The sequence below is a fragment of the Acanthopagrus latus genome, chromosome 6 (genome assembly GCF_904848185.1).
Source record: "Acanthopagrus latus isolate v.2019 chromosome 6, fAcaLat1.1, whole genome shotgun sequence".
Classification (NCBI taxonomy): Eukaryota; Metazoa; Chordata; class Actinopteri; order Spariformes; family Sparidae; genus Acanthopagrus; species Acanthopagrus latus.
In genome coordinates this window covers 2,644,394-2,670,094 of record NC_051044.1, presented here as the reverse complement: position 1 = coordinate 2,670,094, position 25,701 = coordinate 2,644,394, and the positions used below count along the sequence as shown (strand labels likewise).

Below are 25,701 nucleotides of genomic sequence, written 5' to 3'. Positions count from 1 at the left end.
TGAATGATACTGAGGCCTGTGGAGCTGATGAGAGGTGGAGAGTGACGTCATCACAATCAGGACTCACCTGGGATGTTTTCACTTGTTCTGTCCTTTAATGTTATAAGGTGCGCAGGATGCACGCGACCCGATATTTACAGTAAAAAATAATAAAAACATAAACATCATATTTTCATGGTGACGTCAGAAGTCAACACACACATATTACACCTCAACTGAAAGCTCACAGGTTCGTTTTTATCGACACATTCAGGTACCTGAAATAAAGATTTACGACATTACAACAGCAGCGTCTCACTTTACGGCAGTAAACAGTTAGCTACTTACTAGCTAGCCTGTGTAGCCGCAGTTAAACTGTATTTATAGGTGTAAAAACAGACATTTATAGACGAACAGCGGCTCGTTTTAAAGACAAAAGTCCGGCCGTTAAATCCAGCTCGGTTAAACGGAAGCGGAACTTAAATCCACCACAATAAAAGTCGATTGTGTCGCTCGTTTATTTTTAGCGCCGCTCGTCAAACTTTCCGAACAACTTCATTTTAATCAATTTAAAGTATCGACAAAAGATTTGACCAATGATGTTCAGTATCTCTGAAATCAGTAAACGCCCCGGAACAAAACCAACCAATCAGCATCTTTCTACGACCTGAAGTGACGAACCTAACGGGCTTTTAACTCCAGCAGCCAATCACAGAACATCATCTGTACGCGAGCGCCACATGTGTGTTATTGACAGCTGCTGTCATCCAATGGGAAGTCAGCACCGTGAAAACACTCTGAGTCAGCAGCCAATTAAATTACCTGTGTGACCATATATGGAAGTGAGTGTTGTGGGACTTCCTGTGGCAGTGGGACACCCACATAACAGAGAAACTTTATTTATATGTTTAAGGAGACATGATTCAATGATAATAAATATGTAAATCTTTATTTAAACACTCACAACATCTTTTTATCGTCCACTTTAACACTGAGGGACATTTTTCAGCATCTTAAAGGGATTTATTATCATCATTTGGTAACTTTGGAGAAGTTTTAGAGAGCTCTGTGGACATCTGCTGGAGATAATCTGTACTGCACTTTCTAAAATATCTCAGAGCCTCTTCTGTCTGGCAACATAAAATTTGGTTCACATATTTTAGACAAGTTGAGGGAGAGATCCTGAGAATTTCAGCCTGATGGACCAGATTATAACTTATTAATTTGATTTAAAACATGAAATTAAACGAACAAAACTATTACAACTTTGACATTTTCTCTGTTGAATCATTTAGCAGTTCAACTCTCTCTGAGCTTTAAATCAGATCAACACACCTGATGAACCTCAGAGTGTTTGCTTTACAGTGATGTAGTGGACATGTATCAGCTGCTCCTGGTTTTCGTATTTCACTGTTTAAAATGAGTAAATATTAAGAGGCAGAGACGCACAAAATCAAAATGAACCCCAAGAGGTTAAGACTTGATCTGAAAGGCAAAACAAACACATGTTAGATAGTTTTGAAACAGACAGGTAATACTGTGTAAAAGTCATGTTTCATCTCCTACAGACGGCTGAAGCTTCATTGTACAGAGAGACATAATCTGCAGTGTGTCTCTGATATCAGCATGTTTGATACAGAGGTCGTCTCTCCAGATGTGGCTGCAGCTCTGTGGGCTCGAGGCCCTGCCAGATGTGGATTCTGACCACTGAACAAAAGTCCATCTGGGACTCTGGAACCAGTCGCAGCAGTAAATGAGCGACATCTTTAACTGTTTAATGAAAACACTCACCAACAACAAGCTCGATGATGGATGTTTGTCTCGGTTGATGACGTGGAAAATCACAGCTGTAGGTCCCGCTGTCTGTTTTCTTTGTTCCTGTGATCTTTATGGAGGCGTCGCCGTTCTGCAGCTGATCTTGAAAAAATGAGACTCGACCTTTGAACTGCTCACCTTCACTGTGAACGCCTGCATCATACAGGAACACATTCTGATCATCTTTCGACCAGTGAAACAGTTTTCCTGAGAGGTCCTCCTCTGTGCTGATCAAACAGGGTAAAACAGCATCACTGTCTTCTTCCACGACCACTCTGACAGCTGGAAGATAAAAACATGTTTCTCAGTATGTTAACATGCTGAGTCATCAGGAAACAAAGTCAGATAACAACTTTACACAACAAAAACTCAAACAGCTGTTTCCTCTAACATGATAGTTTTGGTTGTGTCCAGCTTGTACTGACATATTTTAAGTATATTTAATCTTACAGTAAAGTTAATCAGGTTTCTGTTATTGAGCGTTTGTGTTTGAATGTTACAAAATGTGTTCAGCTGTGGAAACTGTTCATCTTTATAACACCAGGAGAAGTTGTAGTTTTATTCATGTCACATCTTGATTTATTGGACTGGATTCAAAGACACAACTAACCACCAAACTATCCTGTTCCACAGCTGAACACACATGTTGTTTCACTTTGTCATTCAAATATGTTCACTGAACTTTCTCAGGACATCAGATTAAAGTTTCACATGACAGAGAATTATGTTTTTAAACAGAATTATATTCTCCAGTAACCATGAAGGAAACGAAAACCAGGAAACAAATGAGTCACAAATGAATCTGATGCTGATAATCAATAAACTAGCAGCTACACTGAGACAGATTCCCAGCTGACCCTGAGTCAGTTATCAGACCTCCAGCTGCTGTGATCGTTGGTTTGTGACAAAAGAGAACAAGTCCAAACACTTTCAGGATCTCTGAGTCTCGACTCACATGAAGATTTATGTATTTAATCTTCACTTCAACATGATCAGTAATGTTCAATTAAATGTGAGTCTTTCTGTTTCTTTCCTCTGTGACAGTAAACTGAATGTCTTTGTGTTGTGGACAGAACGAGACATTTGAAGACGTCGTCTTTAGAGACAGAACGTGTTAAAGCTAAACCCGGGTCTCCCCTTCAGGACTGAACGTGGACGCAGGGAGGTTCTAGAACCATCTGCCCTTTTTGCTTCCTATTAAAAAGTGCCCTTATATTGTGTTTTTTTAATGAATAAATAAATCCCTGTTGTGGAAACGGCGGTATAGAAACGCAAACACAGTTATCTAACGAACACATTTCCTTGTAATAAGTTGTTGTGAGTGTGATGAGCCTATAAGAGAGAGAGATTTATTATTCATTATCATTTATTTATTTATCATGATTGTTTTTCTTTAATGTGCATATTTACTTATTTATCTATTCATCAATTTTAAAGGGTTATAATATCATTAGGTCCAAACTCCTAATATCTAACATGTTCTAAAACTTGTCTCTTCATTGACAATAGAATTGGGAGTTTATCTCATTTTAACACAGAATGCTACATTTTGAGTTTTAAACTTAATGCCATCTAAATCTTTTGTAATCTCAAGTTGGAACATTCAGGGTCTGAGGTCTTCCGCTTTTGGCCTTAAGAGCAGCAGGACCCCAGACTTTAGCAAAGAGTTAGAAAATTCAGATATCATTGTTTTGCAGGGAGGGAAGTTGATCTGGTACAAGACGAACCTCACACACCCAATAGAATTACTCAAAAAAGGAGATTTTTCAATTTGGATCAAAATAAAAAAGAGGTGGTCTCCACAGACAGAGACATATTCATATGTGCAGCCTATATCCCCCCATCAGAGTCTCCTTATTATAATGAAAACAGCTTCTCCATTCTTGAAGATGAGATCAGCTTCTACCAAACACAAAGAAACATGCTGATCCGTGGTGACCTTAACGCCAGAACAGGCACAGAACCAGATCTGATCACTGCACAGGGAGACAGATCAACATCTCCTCTCCTCTCCTTCACATCGGAACAGGAACAACTGCTGCAGTTGTGTTGCATGCTGGGTCTGAACATCGTCAGCAGTCGGCTTCGAGGGGACCCTTTGGTCTCTACACACAGCTCTCCTCTGGGCAACAGCACAGTGGACTATCCACCCGTTTCTTCAGAAGCCTCTGGGTGCTGCCATGACAGATAACTACTTCCACCGGCGCTTTTCTGTTTCCGCTTGCCTTGCAACTGCATGACTGACCGCTGCCGCCAAGCTAGCCCAAACCAGCTAGCATCATGTCATAAATGCTAAATTGTTTTTGAAATGAGCTCAGGTACAACAACATGTGCTGTTGCCACAACAATTCATGAAAATTTAAGCTTTTTTCAGAAACTTCTTGTGTTGAACATCAACAACTTCAACAAACACGTCCGTGTCCTGCGCCCTCCACGCCATGCTGAGGAAGGGGGAACGGAGACTAGTGTGGCTCGCGGCTTTGACACTAAAATAAATATTTGGGATTATGAATATCTTACACAGAATAACTACTGCATGACTGCATGACTTCCCTAACCCGGCAATAGAGGAGCAGCCATCTGTCTCCATGACTTCACTTTCCTTCAGCATCATCCACGCTGCATGTTTAGCTTGACTGACGCTGTGGCTGAACTCTACTGCTGCCTTCAGAAATATAAACTCACTGTGTTTCTTCAACAGTACTTTCCCTATTCTGTTACTGTGCAGGTACTTGTATGCTTCTGTGCTTTTGTAACTGCGTACTTCACCGGCGTCAACACCATCAGAAAATATAATTAACTATGTTGATGGATGTATGTCGGGCTATTGCTTCATGTCATCTACCCACTCCGTGAGAACCGACGGGTGAGACACTGTTACAGAACGGTCCTCACAACTCATTAAAACATCCGTACCTGTGTATCCACCTCCAATTTTTGTCAATTTTGTCGCTTTCTTTGTGTTAAAAGTCGGTTTGTAGAGCGAGCATGACAGCTACGCTGGCATAAACACCAAGTTCAACCAGTTCAACCAGAGGAGCAAAGCCAAATCCCGCTATGAACCATGGGTAAACTCACAAACTCAGGAATAAGGTGGATAGTATTACAGACCTGGAGGTCTTCTGTCTAAGAGCATTCACTGTCAGCTCCCTCACACCCTGATCACAGCAAAATCACCCTCTACATTAGGAAGACACCAACTGACCCCCATGTAGCACAGCCCAGTAAACTCAACCGCTCCAAACAACCTTATAGATGACAAATAACAGCAAGGATGACTACCAGAGAGCAATCGGTCGCCCAACAATCCAATCTCAGTTAAATCATTTTACCACCACCTTATATCCCCACAGTAATGACGGCCTGAACCAGGCTGTTCAGGAGAGTAACTCCATATTTGACAACACAGCATTTCAATCCAATCTGAAAAAATCTCAGTATCACAGTTCAAACTCAGCTAATGAAAAGTGGTTTGACTCTGACTGCAGGTGTCTGAGAAAAACAATGATCCAAATTATCCAATGAAAAACACCAAACAATCATAAGCTCCGCCTCCAGTACTGGGAGACACTGAAATTATATAGAAAACCACTGAGAGCTAAAGAGGAGCAGCATGAACAGCACCAGCTTGAAGAAACTGAGGAGTCCATTGACTCAAATCATTTTTGGAAAAAATGGCGTTCATTCAACAAATCAAACAAGGAAGAACTGGCTATTCAAAAAGGGGAAATATGGAAAATCTATACAGTGCAATCACACTGGATTCAACCCAAAATAATCTGCTCAACAAACTAGAAATCCTAGAATCAACCATTAAAGACAACCAAAATCCTTGAGATCATGAAATAAGTGAAGGGGAACTGCTGGCTAAGATCCAGACCCTGCAGCCGAGGAAGGCAAGTGGCCCTGACGGCATCTCAGATGAAATGCTTCAGTTTAGCAGCCATAAAATGAGACTGCCATGTTGAAATTATTCATTCTCATTCTGAACATTGGACAATCATTATCACTCCAATCTTTAAAAGTGGAGACAAATATGAATCAAACAGCTACAGAGGCATATGTGTCAGCAGCAACCTGGAGAAGTTATTCTGCAGCATCTTAAACTGCCGACTGCAAAACTTCAGTGAGCACAGCGTCCTGAGCAAGAGTCAGATTGGTTTTACACCACAGCACAGAACCACTGACCCATGGGGGGGTTATGAAAAACATTCTATGAAAAACATGAATTGTCCTCCCCAATAAAAATACCCTAAATTACTGTCATGACTCTAGAGCCATGTCTTTGTGTTTTGTTCTGATTATGTTTTTGTTTGTCTTATATTCTCCTGTCTTGGTATCATGTCTGTGTATCATGTCTTGATTTTCCATGTCTTGTGTCTTATGTTTTGTCTTTGACTGCTCCTGTTTCCTGTTTGGTAGGTTTTGGATTTCTTTGCATTTTTTTCCATGTTTGATTTGAACTTTGACTTTTTGCTTTGCTACTTTGTTTTTCGTCCCCGTTTGTCTGCTTTTGGTTTTTGTAAACAGCTTTTAAATAAAAGCTCGTCTTTTGTTCCCCTGATCTTGCCTCCTGTGTAACTGCGTTTGGGTCCACCTCCCCTTCCACAGTCTTCCCTTTTTTACCCCAATGTGACAATTATTCACAGTTGAACAAATGTATTTTCAGACTTCACATTCTTCACATTTCAGATTCAGAAAAGGAAGATGGTGAGAAGAATTGGGGATGTGGGAGGGTTGGAGGGAGGCAAAAGATAAGAACATGAGTAGACATCACATGTCCGAGACCCTTAAAATTATGATTTATTAATATAATAGTTAAGTAAAGAGTGATACGTGCTGTCGGCTGTTTAGGACAAATAAACAAGAAAGGTCAGCACAGTAAATGATTCCCTGTGCAGTACTTTTTGATATGACGAGCCTCTACGAAGTTGTGATTTATGGTCGCATGGTTGCATACAGGCAAAAAAAAAAGTCTCTTTTGTGTCGCCCCCAATCCTGACATGAGATCTGCACTGACCACATCTACATCCTCCACACCCTCATCCAGAAACACGTCCACCACAACAAAAACACAAACTGCTCTTGTTTTGTAGATTTCAAGAAAGCATTCCACTCAATTTGGCATCATGGTCTGTTTCTGAAATTACTAGAAAAAGGTATTGGAGGGAAAATCTACAACATTATTAAGACAATGTACATAAATAATAAATGTGCTGTTGGAACTGGAACCATGAAATAATTATCTATGTATTCTCTCTCTGCTGTGAGTACACAGAGCAGTATTGTTAAACACAGTCATGCCAATAAAGCTTGTTGAATGTGAGAGAGAGAGAGAGAGACACACACACACACACACACACACACACACACACACACACACACACACACACAGAGCTGCCTCATCAGAACTCCACCACACACACATATTTGCACTTGTTAACTGCTTGTTAACGAGAGATAATAATAATCTGACAGCTGTCTGTGTCGCTGTTTATCTGCCACAAATCTTCAACTTCCTCCAGATGTTGAGTTTACTGTGACTTTGCTGTTGTAAACATTTCTGTTCCTACTAACAGTCACAGTGGTCACTTCTTGGTTTTGTCACATTTTAAGATGTGTAGCCTGTATTTCTAATAATAAACCAGTGTTGTATTGCTTCTGAAGGACTGCAGCTGAACTGCATGTCACCTCAGTATTATGATGATGTGAATAAACTCATGCTGACACAGTAGAAATGGCAGCTAAGCTGTGAGCTTTCTATAAGAACTTTGTTCTCTCATTTTAAACTAATCCTCATATTGTCTTATCAAGGCCTGGGAAAAAAATGGCGCGCGCTGTGCACGCGCACGTACTGCCCGTTTCTGACGTTGAGCCCCTTCCCCTCTATGATCACGTGCACGTCTCTGTTTTATTGATCAACTACTTTAGTTTGTTCAGGAGCTTCAGACACACACGCGATTTATTTAACCACCGATAAAAGAGTCCAAAGATCACAAGAGTTTCTGTGAAACCTGCGAGAGTCTGCAGCAGGATGGAGATGACGCACACGCACATGCGCACATGCACGAACATGCACGCACACACAGCAGTGATGACGACACATCGCTATAAAGCATCTCGAATTAAAACTCATCATCATTCTGCTGTAACTCTTCTATAATCGATCCGATCAATACTATCGATGTGCGCTGATTATCGGTGTGCATGTGACGTCACCGGGCGCTCAGCAGGTGTCTCGCGCGCACTTTCACATCCAGCTTGTCTCCACATTGTTCCTGTTGAGATGAAATCAAGTGAAATGACAAACTGTCAGTGATGATGATCAGTTTTCTTACCGTCTCCAGAGCAGCTCAGCAGACAGAGACACACGAGAGGAAGAAGCTCCATAGTTGTTGATGTCCTCTGAGGACTTCACCTCACTGATGGAGCCTCTGAAATAACGGAGCCTCACAGAAAACGACGACGCCCTGACTTCTTTCTCAAACACTTTCGGTTTCAGACTGACGTTGTAGCAAGGAATGTTTGCGGGGGGCGAGTTTCCTGGAAAACTGCAGCTTTATCAAAACAGGAAATGGCGCACACACCTTGATCTGTGCCATTATAAGCACCACACAAAAGCTCTCATCTGAGCCAAACTGGAAGTATTAGGAAATGTGATAGTAGAGCGCGCACACACACACACACACACACACCTAATGATAGATGGGGCCCAGGACCTCCGGCCAGCAGCCCCCCACCAGTGTCTTTGTACATTAGAATTATGTTCTTCTAATCAGAAAATAAAGAAAAAAAAACAACAACAAAAAGCAAATCATATCATCTCACTCTCTCCCCGTCTCCATCCCCGTCCTCTCACACACCAGACTACTACTGTAGTTGAACACACACTGTTTTGTAATTTTGTTGTAATGCATTGCACAGTAATTTGTAGTTATTGTTATATTGTAATTTCATAATTGCCATTTCATTCACTCTCTCTCTCTCTCACACACAGACTCACCTCACCCAGGTTTTCAGTGGAAGTATAAGTCATGTGATCAGTGACGTGTTGCAGCAGGTGTGAGCAGAAAGAAAAGAGTGACTTCAGGTGAGAGTTGGAGCGTCTCATCATCACAACCCTCCTCTGTTGTCTTCATGCAGCCACATCTGATCACACAGGTTTGACTTCATGAAGACAGAGGCTGGTTTTAGGACAGCAGAGGGCGTCACAGTCATGAACATGGGAGCTGAAACTAACACATGACTTCTGGAGAAGATATCAGAGTTCAGGTACAGATGATCAGCTGACACACCGTTTGTTTGCTCAGTAATGTGTGTGTGGCTCAGGTGTAGATGTCGGGCCTCCTGCTCTTTGTATCAGCTGCTGTCATTACAAAATGTTCAGGTTACCAAAAAACTATGTTCAGATATATAAATCCATTTATTAAAAAAAGAAAAAACATGTTTCCAAATCATCAAGTTGACCGTCTCTCAGTCAGAAACACAGACCCTCACTGTGACACACCTGTTACAGGTAGTGCTGCACTGAAGTAGACCACCATGATTCACATTCAACTGATTCTGATGAATCGATTTTATATTCAGTGATTAATATTTAATGTTTAAGTTCTAATAATGACGTCACAGAGACAAAAAGTCTGCATATCAAAATAAGAGCCTGCAGCTGGCAGTGAGTCTGCTTTCTTTACTTTCAGCAGTGAAGTGATTTACTCCCTGACAGAACATTAGACATTTATTATTGTACACAAACACATTTTATTTCTTACATTTGCAGCAGACAACTATCATAAATATGCAGCATGTAATCAAACAAGTCAGCTGTCAGATGTTGTTCCTTTCCGCCCCCTTTATGTGACATCAACAGTCTGAAGTCTGGAGTCAGCTGAGGACAGGAACAATCCCTGTAATCATCTAATAAAGCTCCTTTGAGATGAGCAGCTGAACTCTGATCTGTTGAAGTCTTCTGACAGCAGACTTTGTTTGTCAGAGTTTCATCAGACAAAGAGATTCAGTCAGTTCTGTGTTTCAGATAACATCATTCTTCTTCTGTGTGAAACAAACACCACACACACACTCAGACACACACATCTGCAGCAGTAATGAACGACAGCTGACAAAGACTTCAGTTCATTGGTTGAGTGTTGGAGCCAGGAGGAGTCGTCCACCACAGGCTGAAGTGGCTGAAACTGTTCACACTCACTGCTGGAAGTAAAACGAGCAGCAACACGTTTCATCGTCCATGGATCCATTTTAAACTATTCAAACTCTCAGCTTTTATATTACTGAGCGACATACTGCTGCACAAACATCATCAGTTCTCCATAAAACTAACAGATCATCCTCTCTGAGTGTGTTTGTCCTGCTGAGATTCCTCCTGTCATCTTTCACACTGACACACAAACTGAAGCAGCTCAGCACACTTCAGTCAAACAGCAGCAGGTGGCGCTAATGTCTCTGACAGGTTTCACTTCCTGTGGCTGCTGGATGAAAACAGACACCTGGTGCAGAACAGCAGCAGCAGCATGAACAGTTAACGCTCCAACTGTCAGAATAAATAAATGACAGTAAATAAAAGGTGGAGCTGTTTCTCTGTCAGACGCTTCCACCTCATCAGCAGCCGTCACCTCTGGCAGCAGAACATCAAGTTCCTGTTCTCAATCCTGCTGACAAAGTCCTGAGAAGAAACAGCCGTCAGCAGGTGTGGAACATGTTCTCTCCTCACAGACTCAGGCCTTGTTACACACACACGAGGATTTCTTTACATTCAGCTGTGATCTCCATTCATGAAGCTGTCAGGGAGGTAAACTGTCTCTAGAAAGCTGTTTTAAAGAGGATTTATCTGCTCTGTTGTCTCTCTGCTGTCCTGACAGCTGCTGGAAAATACACATCATCTCAGAATCAGACCAGAAATTAAAATCACTTTTATTTCTTTGATCCCAGTTTGAAGACAGAAACATCAGAAACAGTCACAACACACAGTTTGACAGTTTTCATGTTTTATTCAAACGTTTGTATAGAAATGATGAAGCGCTGCCTGAAATGACCTGATCAAGCTGAGATAAGATCAGAATAAACTAAGAATAATACAAACAGCTGCAGAATAAGACACAACAGTTCAACAGCCTCCAAACTGATTCATTAAGTCGAATCTTTGACAACAAACTGAACATTAAAAGCTTATAATTATAATAAACTGGACACTGAGTGTAGAGTTCAGTTAGTAACTGACTCTGGATCAGCACCTCAACAAATACAAGGAAGAAAAAAATGAAATGAGCCTTCATAAAAATAAAATACTCCTGCGATAAATAATAATCATGAGATAAGATACAAAATTATGTGTGAAAAACTGAAAAAATTGATCAATAATTTTGATTCTTTTAATGTATTATGTCGATTTATTTTACTTTATTCTCTAATAATTTTGAAGTTTTCATTGACTAATTTTGATGTTTTATGTCAAAACATTTAGTTTATGTCATGATTATGATTTAACATGGGGATATTTTTTGGGCCAGACAATAGTCCAATAATACCAAAAACACAAATATAAAATATATATAAGTGTCACATTATATTAACTGGTAGCTACAAAATGTTGACAGTGACTGACAGTGTTAACAGCAGCTTCAGTTCAGTGAAGTCTGATGGTTTTAAAGCACATGTGGAGCTCAGTCAGGAGCTTTAAGCTCTACAAGCAGTCTGATAATATTTGGTAAATAGACGCATTTATACATCACTGCTGCCCTCATTCATCCATTCACTCACTCACTCACTCACTCACTCACTCACTCACTCACTCACTCACTCACCGATGGCAGTCAGCTACCATGCAAGGTGCTGGTCTGACCATCAGGAGCAGTTTGGGCTTCAGCCTGTTGCTCAAGGACACTTGGACATGTGGACGGGAGGAGCCGGGGATCGAACCAGCGACGTGTGATTAACTGACCAGCTGCTAGAGACGCTTCAGATCATCAGAGTATAAAAATAAAAGAATAAAAGCAACATAGAACAGAGAGAAAGAGCTCGTCTTTGTCCTCAGCAACATTAATAACAGAGTCAACGACTACGTTCAGACGATCTTTACTGTCAGTTGAACTCTGTTGAACAGAGACGTGAAAGAAGAAGTTGTGTGAAGAATTAAAATCCAGCTTGAGAGAAAAGTTCAAACCCTGCAGACTTCCTGTGTTGGTCAGTCACTACTTGAAGTGGATGTGAATGTTGGTTTGTTGGTTTCAGGAAGTGAGTCGGTTCAGATGTTGTTCAGCCATCAGACAAACGTGTCAGAGCGACTGACGTCTTTTTACTCTGACAGGATTCTGAGTCCGACACTTGACTTGGACACTATTTGTGACTGAGTGCTGTGAGATAAAGACGAGGACTGATTATGTGTATTTATTTGTATATAAACGTATTAACTGTAAGATCTCACTGTCTATGATCTGGATGAGCTTCAGGACATGAGGACAGTTCAGGGAGAGATTGTTGCCGTGGTAACATAGTGATGACAGCAGAATGAGCTACATGCACATCGTCACACAAACAACCTTCTGTTCTACCATCACAACTATCTGCTGCAACACAACACCAATCCTCACCTGAACCTGAGACTCAGTTTAATGTTAAAACCAGGTTTTACTCCTCAAACTGAAATAAGTGACCAGACAAGATGTTCTCACTGTCATTCAGCAGGATCTGAGACTCAAAGTGGTGCTGAATGATTTTCAATCAATTCAGCAGGATCTGAATCAGAAAGTAGTTCTAAATTACTTGGTCGTTCAGAGGTATCTGTTGGTCCGTTGGCTGTGTTTGGTCTTGAACCTGGATCAGAAGGAAACAAAACAAAGTTATACTCAAGAAAATCACAAACTTGATCCTCCTCTGAGTGTAAATACACACAGAATGATTAATGTCAGAGAGAATAAAACATCTGTCAAGACTCTGAACATGAGAAACATAAAGAATGAGTTGTGATGTTTATCATTAATATGTTGATACAATCTTTAAACTTACATAATGCACAAATTTGCCTGATGCGATACTTGAAGTGATACACAACAGCAACAACAAACAGAGTGATGAAAACTCCAGCAACGATCCAGCCAGTGTTGGACCCTGAAAGAGATAAAAGTGGATGTGAGAGTCAGAAGTTGAGGTCAGATGATCAGCAGCAGACTGGACCTCACAGCCCACACAGAACCACTAAAGGTGAGTCTGCTCCTGAAGTCTGAACTTGTTCCACATGAAAACTCCACTGGGATGAATGTGAGCAGGAACAGTGATGTTAGCTCTGATCTCAGGTCCAGTTTCCTCCTGCTGGGCTCCACAGCTCAGAGGCTGCTTCTGGTTCTGGTCCCAGCAGTGAAGAAACAAATGGACTTAGTTCCATTCATCACTTTGATCTGACAGTAAAAACACAGGATCATCTGAGAAAATATAAAACTTCTTCACAACACTTTTACTGACACTTTTACACTTTTACTCAAGTGGACTTTTACTTGTAACAGAGTATTTTTACTTTGTGTTTCTGCTTCTGTCACTTCAGTAAAGTATCCCAGTACTTCTTCCACCACTGACTACTGTCCACAAACATGGAGATTAAAATCACTGTCAGCTTCTTGGTGCTGGTCGGGTCCACAGTTATTGGGCCCTGATGGCAGCACATCAACACAGTCGCAGGTTTTATGAAGCGAGAGTCTGTTGAAGCTCCGACTGTGAAACATAAATATACTTTAACTCATTAATAAAAGAACAGAATCAATATTTAGAGCTTCTTATAGACACATATAGACTGAGAGACAGTTTCACATCTCTCCACACAGAGTTTTAAATGATAGAATCAGAACAATTCTTCTGTCTCAGCTCACTAAAGCTCACTAAAGATCACAGCAGGATCTAGATTTGATTTGAAAGGTTGAACAGTTTGATCATTTATGTTGCTGTGAAACAGGTTCGGTCCTGATTTCTGAATCTGAATTCATCCTTCAGCATCAAATCCTTCAGCAGATCTCTGATCAGCTTCTGCTGCTTTAATAGTCACAATTACTACAATTATAAGATGATCATTAATGTTGGAGACTTGTAGTTACAGCCTGAATACAATGGTGCTAATTACAAGTTTTAATTAGTGTCCAGTAGAAACTCAGTTCAAAGCTCCATGATCTCATATTATTACAGGAACTATCATTGTGTTTATTCACAGTTACAGTTTGGTCCCAGTTTTCAGTGTGAGTTCAGTTTGTAGTTGAGAAATAAAAGAATCAAACCCTCAGTGAGTAAACTCTTCTCTTCCTGTCTGAGTGGCTCCATGTTGTCAACACAGTCTGTAGATTACTGAAGTTGAGTCTCAGTAGAAGATGAAATTCTTCACTCAGTTTGAAACATTTTTAACTTTGTGTACTTTCTGTTCCATCTGAACTCACATCACATTTTTTGAAACCAAATATAACATGATGTGATCAAAAGAACATGAGGAAGAATCTCACCTGGCTCTGGAGGTGGAACTGTGAAGATAAAGATAAATGACATCAGTTATAAAGAACATTTACAGGATTATAAATGAAACATTGTGATGTTGTTCGTTCTTCTTTACATGAGGACTAAACTCTTCTCTTCCTGTCTGAGTGTCTCCATGTTGTCTGTTGTGTGATTCTTGTGTAACTGGGCTGCTGTAACGCTGCAGTTTGTGGTTGGGATTAATAAAGTCTCTCTCTAATCTCTCTAATCTAAACAGAGCTAACAGTGACGGCCTCTCTGACGGCTTCACTCTGCTGTTGCTGTGCTTTCTGTCTCCAGGGCTGCAGACCTGTTGGGAGGTTCATCAGCAGCGTGGGACACACCTGGGCCTGATGTGCTGCATGTATACAACTCCTTCACAACATCTGCTCACACATCTTTGTGTCCTGGCTTTTGGTTTCCTTTGGTTTGTTTTTACAGCTCAACATCCACACAGCACATCTTCACTCATCCACTGCTGCACTACTGACTGCACTCACTCCTCCAGCTGTCTGTGTCTCTGTTAGAAATAAATCACTGTGTCTCCTGGTTCTGACCCAGTCTGAGAGCTGAGCTGTGACACTAATAACAACTTCACAGTATTTTGATGAAACAAAAATTCTTCACTTCAACATTTTTTCGTTTCACTTTTGGAAGTTAAATGTGACAGAAAGTCAGGATCAGGCTGCAGCAGCTGTTTATTATCTATTACTGAGTTTGTGGGTGAAGTTTCATCAATTCTTAGAATTTGAGGAGAATTTTACACTCAGTTTGAAACATTTCTGACTTGTGTAGACGTCTTCATCACAATGTGCTTTGTTTTCAGTCTGAACATGTGTAAAGTTTTTTGAAGATTTAAAAACCAACAATAATTAAAATGATTGAATTGTTCATATGACACAAAGAAGAATCTCACCATTGACAGCCACATCAGTCTCAGCATAAATCTGATGGCTGATTTCCTCCTGAGTGACGACACAGCGGAAGGTGTCGGTCTTTGTCACAGCAGCTCGGAGGACGATGTCGTACCTGCCTCCTCTTTCTGTGACCTGAGGCTCCTCAGCTTGAAGGATGTTTCCAGAACTGTCCTTCCACTCGACTTTAGGTTTTGGAGAAGCTCCAAGAACTTCACACTGCAGCATCACCCCTTTATCTGTTTTAATAGTTTTGACATACGGCTTTGAAGCTGCACCTGGAAACATAGAAACAAAAGGTAACATTAGATTTAATTACAGCATCAGAAATGTAATGTTGGGATGTTTTTTGTTCATCACATCTCTGCTTGTTGATCAGAGCGAGTTTAAGATTAAAGAAAAACACAAGAAACCAAAAAGTGATAAAAATCACGATGAGGCTCAGTTACAGCTCGCAGCATTCTTCAACAGAGGATCATATTTCACACACATTTAACTTCTACTGAGAGTTTCTAACTATTTACAACTTTTCTGCCTCCCATCATGACAGAAACACATCGACAGTGACGACTTTACAGCAGCTCCTCAACTTTAAACATTTGTTGTGCTTAAAAAATCAAACATTACCTCTCAGACGCATTTAGTAGAATCTCTGGATATAAACTTAATCTTAGCAAAAGTGAAATATTTACTGTTAATGGAGAGGTAAATGAAAATTCACAACTCTGGCTTTGTTGGAGTATATGTTGCCATCTTAATCTCTATAGGAAACATTTTCTCTCTGCTCACCACAATAAAACAAGATTTTGAGCTCTAATGGTGTCTACTAAATCTTTCTATATCTGCCAGAATCAGTGTAGTTAAAATGAAATTTTTACGCACTTTTTATATTTATTCAAATGCATTCTGATCTTCCTTCCTGTTTTTCCATAAAGTTGACAGATTTGTTCTACATTTTATTTGGAACAAGAAAACTCCTAGGTTGTTCTAAAATATGGACTCAATTTAGACGTCATTTTGGCTGTAAACACTTTCTACTGGGGCTCCACTTGCTGCAAATCCTATTTTTCCCCCATCGTTATTGGACAGCACCTTCTCTATACGGGCTCGGCTGGCATTTAAACTCTTAGAGGCCTGTATGGTGACTGTATTTTTTCTTCTTTTCAACAACTGGTAAATCAATTTCGCTTCCTAAAGGACATTTTTTAGATACATTCAAGTTCCCTGCTCTTGGTAATACCTCAGATTTTGAGATAATTCTCCTCCATTTATTCGTCCAGGCTCAGTTTGGGAGACAGATCTGGGAGAAGTGACTCTAGATGATGTTTGGGAGGAGATTTTAAAGAGAGTACACAAGTCTTCAATCTGTGCTGGACACAGCTTCATGCACTGTTGACTCCTCCATCAAGCTCACTACACTGGAGCTGTTCCTCTTTAGATGTTGGTCTGAGATCTTTAGCACATTATCCAGGTACGTGAAAGGGATGTGACTCCCAGCTGCCCTGTTTGGTGTTCAGCCTTTCCCACTCACTCTTTCTCCAGCTAAAAAGGACTTTACAGCATTCACAACTCTGCCAGCCAGGAGGCTGATGCTGCTAAAATGGAAATACCCAGTTCCACCCACCAATACAAACTGGGTGAAGGAGGTGCTTTATTTTCTTGAATTGGAACAAATCAGACTGGCCCTGATTGGTGATGCTGTCTCATTAGAGAGGTCCTGGAATCTGTTCCTGTCTGATGTCAACAGCTGAGATGTCTGATCATTGTGTTCTCTGTCAACTTACATAGTTGTGCTTCTTTATTGGTCTTTATTTATTAAATTATTTCTTTATTTTGTGTATTCATTTATCAGTTTATTTACTTGTTTATCTATTTATTCTTTTTCCCTCTTTTATCAACCCAAATTTTGTTTGTTTTCTTTGCCTTGTAACACGTGTGTCCATCTGTTGGGTCTCGGTGCCGGAGGGGTGGTACCGGTTCTGTGGTATGATTCTATCTGTTATTACTATTGTATGGAAAACTCAATAAACACATCGTTAAAAAAATAAATAAATCAAACATTAAAGAACGTCATGTGAACTTTGTTTCTATTCACATTAAATAATAAAGAAAATGTGTTATGAAATGTGAAACACAGGATCATTAAAAGCTCGTCTCCTTCTGTTAACATAGTTTGGGTGTGGACACTTTAATAGGAACACCTGTACAATCTAAAGTAGGCTGAGCAACATAAACAATATAAACTGTTATCATGATATGAGAATATATATTGTTTTAGATATTTGATATTCTCACATGGTGATATATCAAAACTGTTTCCTGGTCCTAAAGGCTCATTACAGTAAAGTGACGTCATGTTCTGAACTCTAATATTTCTAATATTCTGACCCGTCATGTTAGTGATAAAGCAAAGTTCATGAAAACAGAATTAGTGGCAGAGCTGCTGTATTAAATTACAATATATACACAAACATGTTTCTACTGCTGTACATTCTGTATGTATGTGATCTATAGTGTGAACACTGTGTTCATATCAAACCTGCAGCTGTTTGTTCTGTATATAACGTCTCAGTGAGTTACTCTGCTCTGATACCTGAGATGTACATTTGTCCTTCTGTCCTGCTGAACGTGTTCACACTGTTTCTATCTCAGTGTCTTCATCCCTCACAGGTTATTATGTTGATCACACCTGTACATACTGAATACACACAATCTCACAGCTGCTTTTTACACCTCTGGTTCAGCATTAAACTAAATTTTGTTGTCTCATTAAATGCCTTTACTTAGTGAATCTGATGAAATTAATAGATTGTACAGGTGAACCTAATAAAGTGAGTGTGTCTGTAGTCTGTTTGTATATACAGTTTAAATTGTTAAGGAACAGAAAAACACAATAAAAACCTCCATCAGTGTTTGACAGGATGAAGGTTCAAACATTTTTAACATTTCTACATTTTTAACTTCTTCCTATTTGGGCCAGATTCTGACACATATCATGCAAGATGCACATTTTATGAGCTACAATTACAACACTTATAAAAAAGAAGGACAGAATGTGTCAAAGGTAACACACCTGATGTGTCATCAGGACTGAACTGTTTAATCAGGCTGCCGATTTGTTGAAATGCTGCTTTATAGTCAACAAAGAATGTTAAAGGATTAACTGCCATGTTTGCTTTTTATAGTTTAATTATTTCAAGTGAGGGTGGACTAAATATCAGAAACACCTCTCAATATCCCAACACACTGCACACACATGCAATTTAAAACTAACACAAACTAACAATGAGACCGAATCAACATCACAAACAGCTCAACAGATGTTAGTGTGTTGAATGATACTGAGGCCTGTGGAGCTGATGAGAGGTGGAGAGTGACGTCATCACAATCAGGACTCACCTGGGATGTTTTCACCTGTTCTGTCTCTTAAGACTCGACCTGAAAGGCAAAACAAACACATGTTAGATAGTTTTGAAACAGACAGGTAATACTGTGTAAAAGTCATATTTCATCTCCTACAGACGGCTGAAACTTCATTGTACAGAGAGACATAATCTGCAGTGTGTCTCTGATATCAGCATGTTTGATACAGAGGTCGTCTCTCCAGATGTGGCTGCAGCTCTGTGGGCTCGAGGCCCTGCCAGATGTGGATTCTGACCACTGAACAAAAGTCCATCTGGGACTCTGGAACCAGTCGCAGCAGTAAATGAGCGACATCTTTAACTGTTTAATGAAAACACTCACCAACAACAAGCTCGATGATGGATGTTTGTCTCGGATGATGACGTGGAAAATCACAGCTGTAGGTCCCGCTGTCGGCCATCTTTGTTCTTGTGATCTTTATGGAGGCGTCACCGTTCTGCAGTTGATCTTGAAAAACTGAGACTCGACCTTTGAACTGCTCATCTTGACCTCTATTGGGGAACTCATCGCTTGTGTCATGCGTGAACACCTGCTTCTCCTTCTGACCATCTTTCTTCCAGACAAACAGTTTTCCTGAGAGGTCCTCCTTGGTGCTGATCAAACAGGGTAAAACAGCATCACTGTCTTCTTCCACGACCACTCTGACAGCTGGAAGATAAAAACATGTTACTCAGTATGTTAACATGCTGAGTCATCAGGAAACAAAGTCAGATAACAACTTTACACAACAAAAACTCAAACAGCTGTTTCCTCTAACATGACAGTTTTGGTTGTGTCCAGCTTGTACTGACATATTTTACTGACCTTATTTAAAGCTTATCGTTAATGAGATTAAACCATTTTTGTTATCGAGCCTTTGAGATTGTTTAAGTTCTGTTGAGATGTGGAAACACTTTATAACACCAGGAGAAGTTGTAGTTTTATTCATGTCACATCTTGATTTATTGGACTGGATTCAAAGACACAACTAACCACCAAACTATCCTGTTCCACAGCTGAACACACTTTACTATTACTATTATATATAAACTTGCAATTCCAGCAATATTATATAATGTTATAAATCATAACTCAACAGCACTGAAAGTGATTTATTGTGTCAGAGTGAGTTAAAACCTGTGATGATGTTTAATGACTCATGTTGTTATTATCTCTCATCATAACTCATCACTTCAGATCAGCGTCATGTCAGATTATCTTCTGTTTCCTCTTCTACTCACTCAGCAGCTCATATTCTGTTTGTCTGTTCTGATCCAGTTCTGTCAGTCGGGTCCATCAGTTCCTCCACAGTTACACCTCCTAGTTATTATGTGCTGAACAACCAGCTCAGCTGTGTGTGAGACTCACTTTGTGTGCTGTGATTCATTTTAGTGTGTGGATGCAGAAATCTTTGTTCAGTCACCACATGTCTGTACATTGAACTTGTCCAGGTGTGAACTCACAGACAGTCGGTGTGAAGGATTTAAACAGTCAGCAGCAGAAGAGGCAGCTGTGGAGCTTCACTACAGGCCTCGTTTGTGGAAACTGCCTCTCAACTGGAAAGGAGCCACAAACTTGACAGAAAAGGAGGCTCAGAGTTCAGGACCACTTTCAGTCTGAGCTCCTCAGTGGACCTGAGCCCGGTACCAACATCATTCTTTTATGTCACTGACAAAAAGATTCAGTGATGAAGATCCTGTGACATCAGAACCAGAAGCAGCTCCAGTGTGACTCCAGGAGACGGAGCTCAGATGTGTTTCAGGACTCAAAGTTTCTCTGATTAATCAACTAAATGAACTCATGAATCAAGTGTCTGTGTTCAGATTGTTGTCATGTATAATTACACACAGAATAACAAACACACTGTGGCCACTTTATGAGGCGCACATTAATGATCTGCTGCAACACAACACAACTGTTCTGACTCAAACTTTTACGATGAAATATAAAGTAAAATAAAGATTTCTGCAGTTTGATGCACAAACTTGTCAGTGAGCATCATAACTGTCCTCAGATGTTTCCTCTGAAATATATTTACTGTAAACAGAGTGAGTGTAACACTGTGAATCTAACTGCATATCACATACAGCACATAGAGTGTTAATGATTAATAAATGTTGTACATCGTCACAAAGACAATAATTAATGAAGTTCATGCTCCTAAAAGGTGAATTCAGACTGAACACAAAGTTATTTTCTGTTTGTTTAATCCTGGTGTGTGTGTGTGTGTGTGTGTGTGTGTGTGTGTGTGTGTGTGTGTGTGTGTGTGTGTGTGTGTGAGAGAGATATTATCATTATTATTTACATATTAAATCAGAACTAGGAAGAATCTCACCTTGGATATACACAGGCGTCACAGCAGCAACCTGATGGCTGAATTGCTTCTGTGTAGCTACACAGCTGTAGTCGTCAGTCTTGGTCACATTGATGTTGAGAGTGATGGATGAATGATTTCCTGTTTGTGATTTTGGAGTCGACTCACTGTTGAGGATGTTACCAGCACCGTTCTTCCACTCTACTGTGAGAGGTGGAACACCGCGAGCTTCACACTGCAGCAGACGCCAGTACTTTGTATCACGAAGTGTATGAATAACTGGCTGTGGAGCTAAACCTGTGAACACATTATATAAACAACAGATCATAAAGAGTCAGTTTCAGCATTTTTAATGTCATATTGTGATTTTGTTCATCTACACTCTGCTTGTATACAGTTTACTGTTAAGAGAAAAACACAATAAAAACCTCCAGCAGCATTTTATGGGACGATATTTCAAACATTACAAACTACAGTTTTTTTTAAATATTAGAGTGTTTAATGTCTTTGAGACATTTAGTTTTCCAACAGAAACATCTGCCCTTACATTTGATTCAATACATGTATGATCGGTGCATCGCTTTAAAAATGCTTAAATTATTTCTCATCCGTCACTAAAAGTTGGTCCAGTGAAGTGACGGGAGGACAGAAGACTTTGATTTGTTTGCTATAAAAACACTAGTTGATAAGTTGATAATCGTGAATTTCAATTATTATTAGTATAAACACCAGTGACATTAAAAGATGTCCAGCTTAATAAAGTACAGTCATGTTGATTCTGACTTATTTTTAAGTGTCACAAGATGAGCCTGCATCTTTCCTGTGATACTAAAATATCAGTGATGCAATAAATAACACAAATATAAGTAAAACTTATTCCAGTCTGTTTTAGAGGCATGTTAAGAATTTTCAGCATATTCGAATGATTATAAAATATTAACAATTTAAATGATTTTCTGGACAATTCTGACAAACCTAGTTCAGTGTATTATTAAACTAAAGGAGGAAACAAATGGAAACATTGAAGCATTTTCCTGATGGAAGCTGATGAAGGTCTTTGTACCAAAACATTATTAACATTAATCCTGATTGAGGTCAACAGGAGTTTTTGTTCTGAGTTACAGAAGCTCAGAAAGTCCATCTGATGGCTGCTCCTGTGTCAGAGCTCGTGTCAGGTGAAGAATATCAGGTGAAGTTTGATGATGTCACAGTTTATTGATGATGTCAGAGGCTTCAAATGTCACTGCTGCTGCAGAAAGAGCTTCTTTCAACTTACAGATAAACTATTTCATCATTACTGAGATAAAAAATAATAAAAGGAATATTGTGATGTTGGAACTCAGAAGGATTGTTACATAAATATTAAACATAAAGTTAAAATCATGAACCCAGAATGAACCTGACACTAAACTACATTAATAAAGTAGATGACATTATTCTTTCATGTCAGTAAAAAGACTTTATATGGAGGATTTTTGTGAAATGCTGTAATTAATTATTTTACTGCAGCATATTGCACAATAACTTCTCCATGTAATGAGACAATCTGAATAAAAGCATCAGATTTAATAACACACAGGCTTCTTGGACTGAAAAGATGTTGTTGTATAACTATAATATAATAAACGTGTCCACCTGTAAGTGACGACTGATCCCAGTCAGGTGAACACAGAGAGGTTCAGGCCCACAGATGTAAGTGTTCAGACTGACAGGCCTGAGAAGACATTTACAGAGACATGTAGAGGTGGAGAGTGACGTCAGCACAATCAGGACTCACCTGGGATGTTTTCAACTGTTCTGCCTTTTAATGTTATAAGGTGCGCAGGATGCACGCGACCCGATATTTACAGTAAAAAATAATTAAAACATAAACATCGTATTTTCATGGTGACGTCAGAAGTCAACACACACATATTACACCTCACCTGAAAGCTCACAGGTTCGTTTTTATCAACACATTCCGGAACCTAAAATAAAGATTTACGACATTACAACAGCAGCGTCTCACTTTACGGCAGTAAACAGTTAGCTACTTACTAGCCAGCCTGTGTAGCCGCAGTTAAACTGTATTTATAGGTGTAAAAACAGACATTTATAGACGAACAGCGGCTCGTTTTAAAGACAAAAGTCCAGCCATTAAATCCAGCTCGGTTAAACGGAAGCGGAACTTAAAACCACCACAATAAAAGTCGATTGTGTCGCTCGTTTATTTTTAGCGCCGCTCGTCAAACTTTCCGAACAACTTCATTTTAATCAATTTAAAGTATCGACAAAAGATTTGACCAATGATGTTCAGTATCTCTGAAATCAGTAAACGCCCCGGAACAAAACCAACCAATCAGCATCTTTCTACGACCTGAAGTGACGAACCTAACGGTCTTTTAACTGCATCAGCCAATCACAGGACAGCATCTGTACGCCAGCTCCACATGTGTGTTATTGACAGCTGCTGTCATCCAATGGGAAGTCAGCACCGTGAAAACACTCTGAGTTAGCAGCCAATTAAATTACCTGTGTGACCATATATGGAAGTGAGTGTTGTGGGACTTCCTGTGGCAGCGGGACACCCACATAACAGAGAAACTTTATTTATATGTTTAAGGAGACATGATTCAATGATAATAAATATGTAAATCTTTATTTAAACACTCACAACATCTTTTTATCGTCCACTTTAACACTGAGGGACATTTTTCAGCATCTTAAAGGGATTTATTATCATCATTTGGTAACTTTGGAGAAGTTTTAGAGAGCTCTGTGGACATCTGCTGGAGATAATCTGTACTGCACTTTCTAAAATATCTCAGAGCCTCTTCTGTCTGGCAACATAAAATTTGGTTCAGACATTTTAGACAAGTTGAGGGAGAGATCCTGAGAATTTCAGGCTGATGGACCAGATTATAACTTATTAATTTAATTTAAAAAAATGAAATGAAACAAACAAAACTATTCAAACTTTGACTTTTTCTCTGTTTAATCATTTAGCAGTTCAACTCTCTCTGAGCTTTAAATCAGATCAACACACCTGATGAACCTCAGAGTGTTTGCTTTACAGTGATGTAGTGGACATGTATCAGCTGCTGCTGGTTTTTTGTATTAAACTGTTTAAAATGAGTAAATATTAAGAGGCAGAGATGCACAAAATCAAAATGAACCTCAAGAGGTTAAGACTGGATCTGAAAGGCAAAACAAAGACATGTTAGATAGTTTTGAAACAGACAGGTAATACTGTGTAAAAGTCATATTTCATCTCCTACAGACGGCTGAAGCTTCATTGTACAGAGAGACATAATCTGCAGTGTGTCTCTGATATCAGCATGTTTGATACAGAGGTCGTCTCTCCAGATGTGGCTGCAGCTCTGTGGGCTCGAGGCCCTGCCAGATGTGGATTCTGACCACTGAACAAAAGTCCATCTGGGACTCTGGAACCAGTCGCAGCAGTAAATGAGCGACATCTTTAACTGTTTAATGAAAACACTCACCAACAACAAGCTCGATGATGGATGTTTGTCTCGGTTGATGACGTGGAAAATCACAGCTGTAGTTCCCGCTGTCGGCCATCTTTGTTCTTGTGATCTTTATGGAGGCGTCACCGTTCTTCAGTTGATCTTGAAAAAATGAGACTCGACCTTTGAACTGCTCACCTTGACTGTGAATGCCTGCATCATACACGAACACTTTCTGACCATCTTTCGACCAGTGAAACAGTTTTCCTGAGATGTCCTCCTCTGGGCTGATCAAACAGGGTAAAACAGCATCACTGTCTTCTTCCACGACCACTCTGACTCTGGCTGGAAGATAAAAACATGTTACTCAGTATGTTAACATGCTGAGTCATCAGGAAACAAAGTCAGATAACAACTTTACACAACAAAAACTCAAACAGCTGTTTCCTCTAACATGATAGTTTTGGTTGTGTCCAGCTTGTACTGACATATTTTAAGTATATTTAATCTTACAGTAAAGTTAATCAGGTTTCTGTTATTGAGCGTTTGTGTTTGAATGTTACAAAAAGTGTTCAGCTGTGGAAACTGTTCATCTTTATAACACCAGGAGAAGTTGTAGTTTTATTCATGTCACATCTTGATTTATTGGACTGGATTCAAAGACACAACTAACCACCAAACTATCCTGTTCCACAGCTGAACACACATGTTGTTTCACTTTGTCATTCAAATATGTTCACTGAACTTTCTCAGGACATCAGATTAAAGTTTCACACGACAGATAATTCTGTTTTTAAACAGAATTATGTTCACTGATGTTTCTCTGGTTTATTATCTTAGAAACCTGAAAGTCTTCAGCTAAGCTAACAGCTCTGTGAGGCTTAGCATGCTAAGTAGCTCTGGGCTACATCTCAATCTAATATTGCTAACACGCTCACAGTGTTGATGTGCTGCAGACAGCCGATAATGTTTTCACCATATTATTCTAATCACTTCAGTGTGTTAGCATGCTAACATGTTGCTAACAAGCGCCAACATCCAGGACTGAGAAATGAAGCCTATGCAGAAGCACCAACACTGCAGTTCCTCAAACGGCCACTTGAGGCTCCAAAAGTGAGTCAATCCCCAGAAGAGCCGTGTTACGACGTCTGTAAAAAGATTTCACACTTCGAAAGTTTCATTGCATATTTCTTTATAGATGGAATCATGTCAAATATACATAAAATATAAAAAACAAAAAAATACCAAAAAAAAAACCTATTTATTGTCAAAGTGAGAACAGATTTCCACAAAGTAATGTCAATTAATTAAAAGATATGATGTCACATTAGTG

The 25,701-nt window shown here is 39.6% G+C and overlaps 1 protein-coding gene and 1 long non-coding RNA gene across 2 annotated transcripts in view; one reads left to right on the top strand and one right to left on the bottom strand.

Moving 5' to 3' along the window:
• The window catches only part of LOC119021446 (hemicentin-1-like), a 123,876-nt gene that overhangs the window by 28,249 nt on the left and 69,926 nt on the right, over window positions 1-25,701 (bottom strand). The window contains exons 12-20 of the mRNA XM_037101749.1: window positions 24,405-24,707; window positions 24,091-24,098; window positions 22,700-22,730; window positions 20,944-21,219; window positions 18,951-19,277; window positions 18,606-18,644; window positions 1,771-2,076; window positions 1,457-1,464; window positions 68-98 (exon numbers count right to left, since the gene is read on the bottom strand). Of these exons, the coding sequence (XP_036957644.1) occupies window positions 68-98; window positions 1,457-1,464; window positions 1,771-2,076; window positions 18,606-18,644; window positions 18,951-19,277; window positions 20,944-21,219; window positions 22,700-22,730; window positions 24,091-24,098; window positions 24,405-24,707 (1,329 nt within the window). The remainder of the gene's footprint in view (window positions 1-67; window positions 99-1,456; window positions 1,465-1,770; window positions 2,077-18,605; window positions 18,645-18,950; window positions 19,278-20,943; window positions 21,220-22,699; window positions 22,731-24,090; window positions 24,099-24,404; window positions 24,708-25,701) is intronic.
• On the top strand, window positions 12,877-20,418 carry LOC119021462. The gene is made up of 2 exons (XR_005075588.1): window positions 12,877-13,005; window positions 20,060-20,418. It is a non-coding gene; the product is annotated as an uncharacterized LOC119021462 (long non-coding RNA).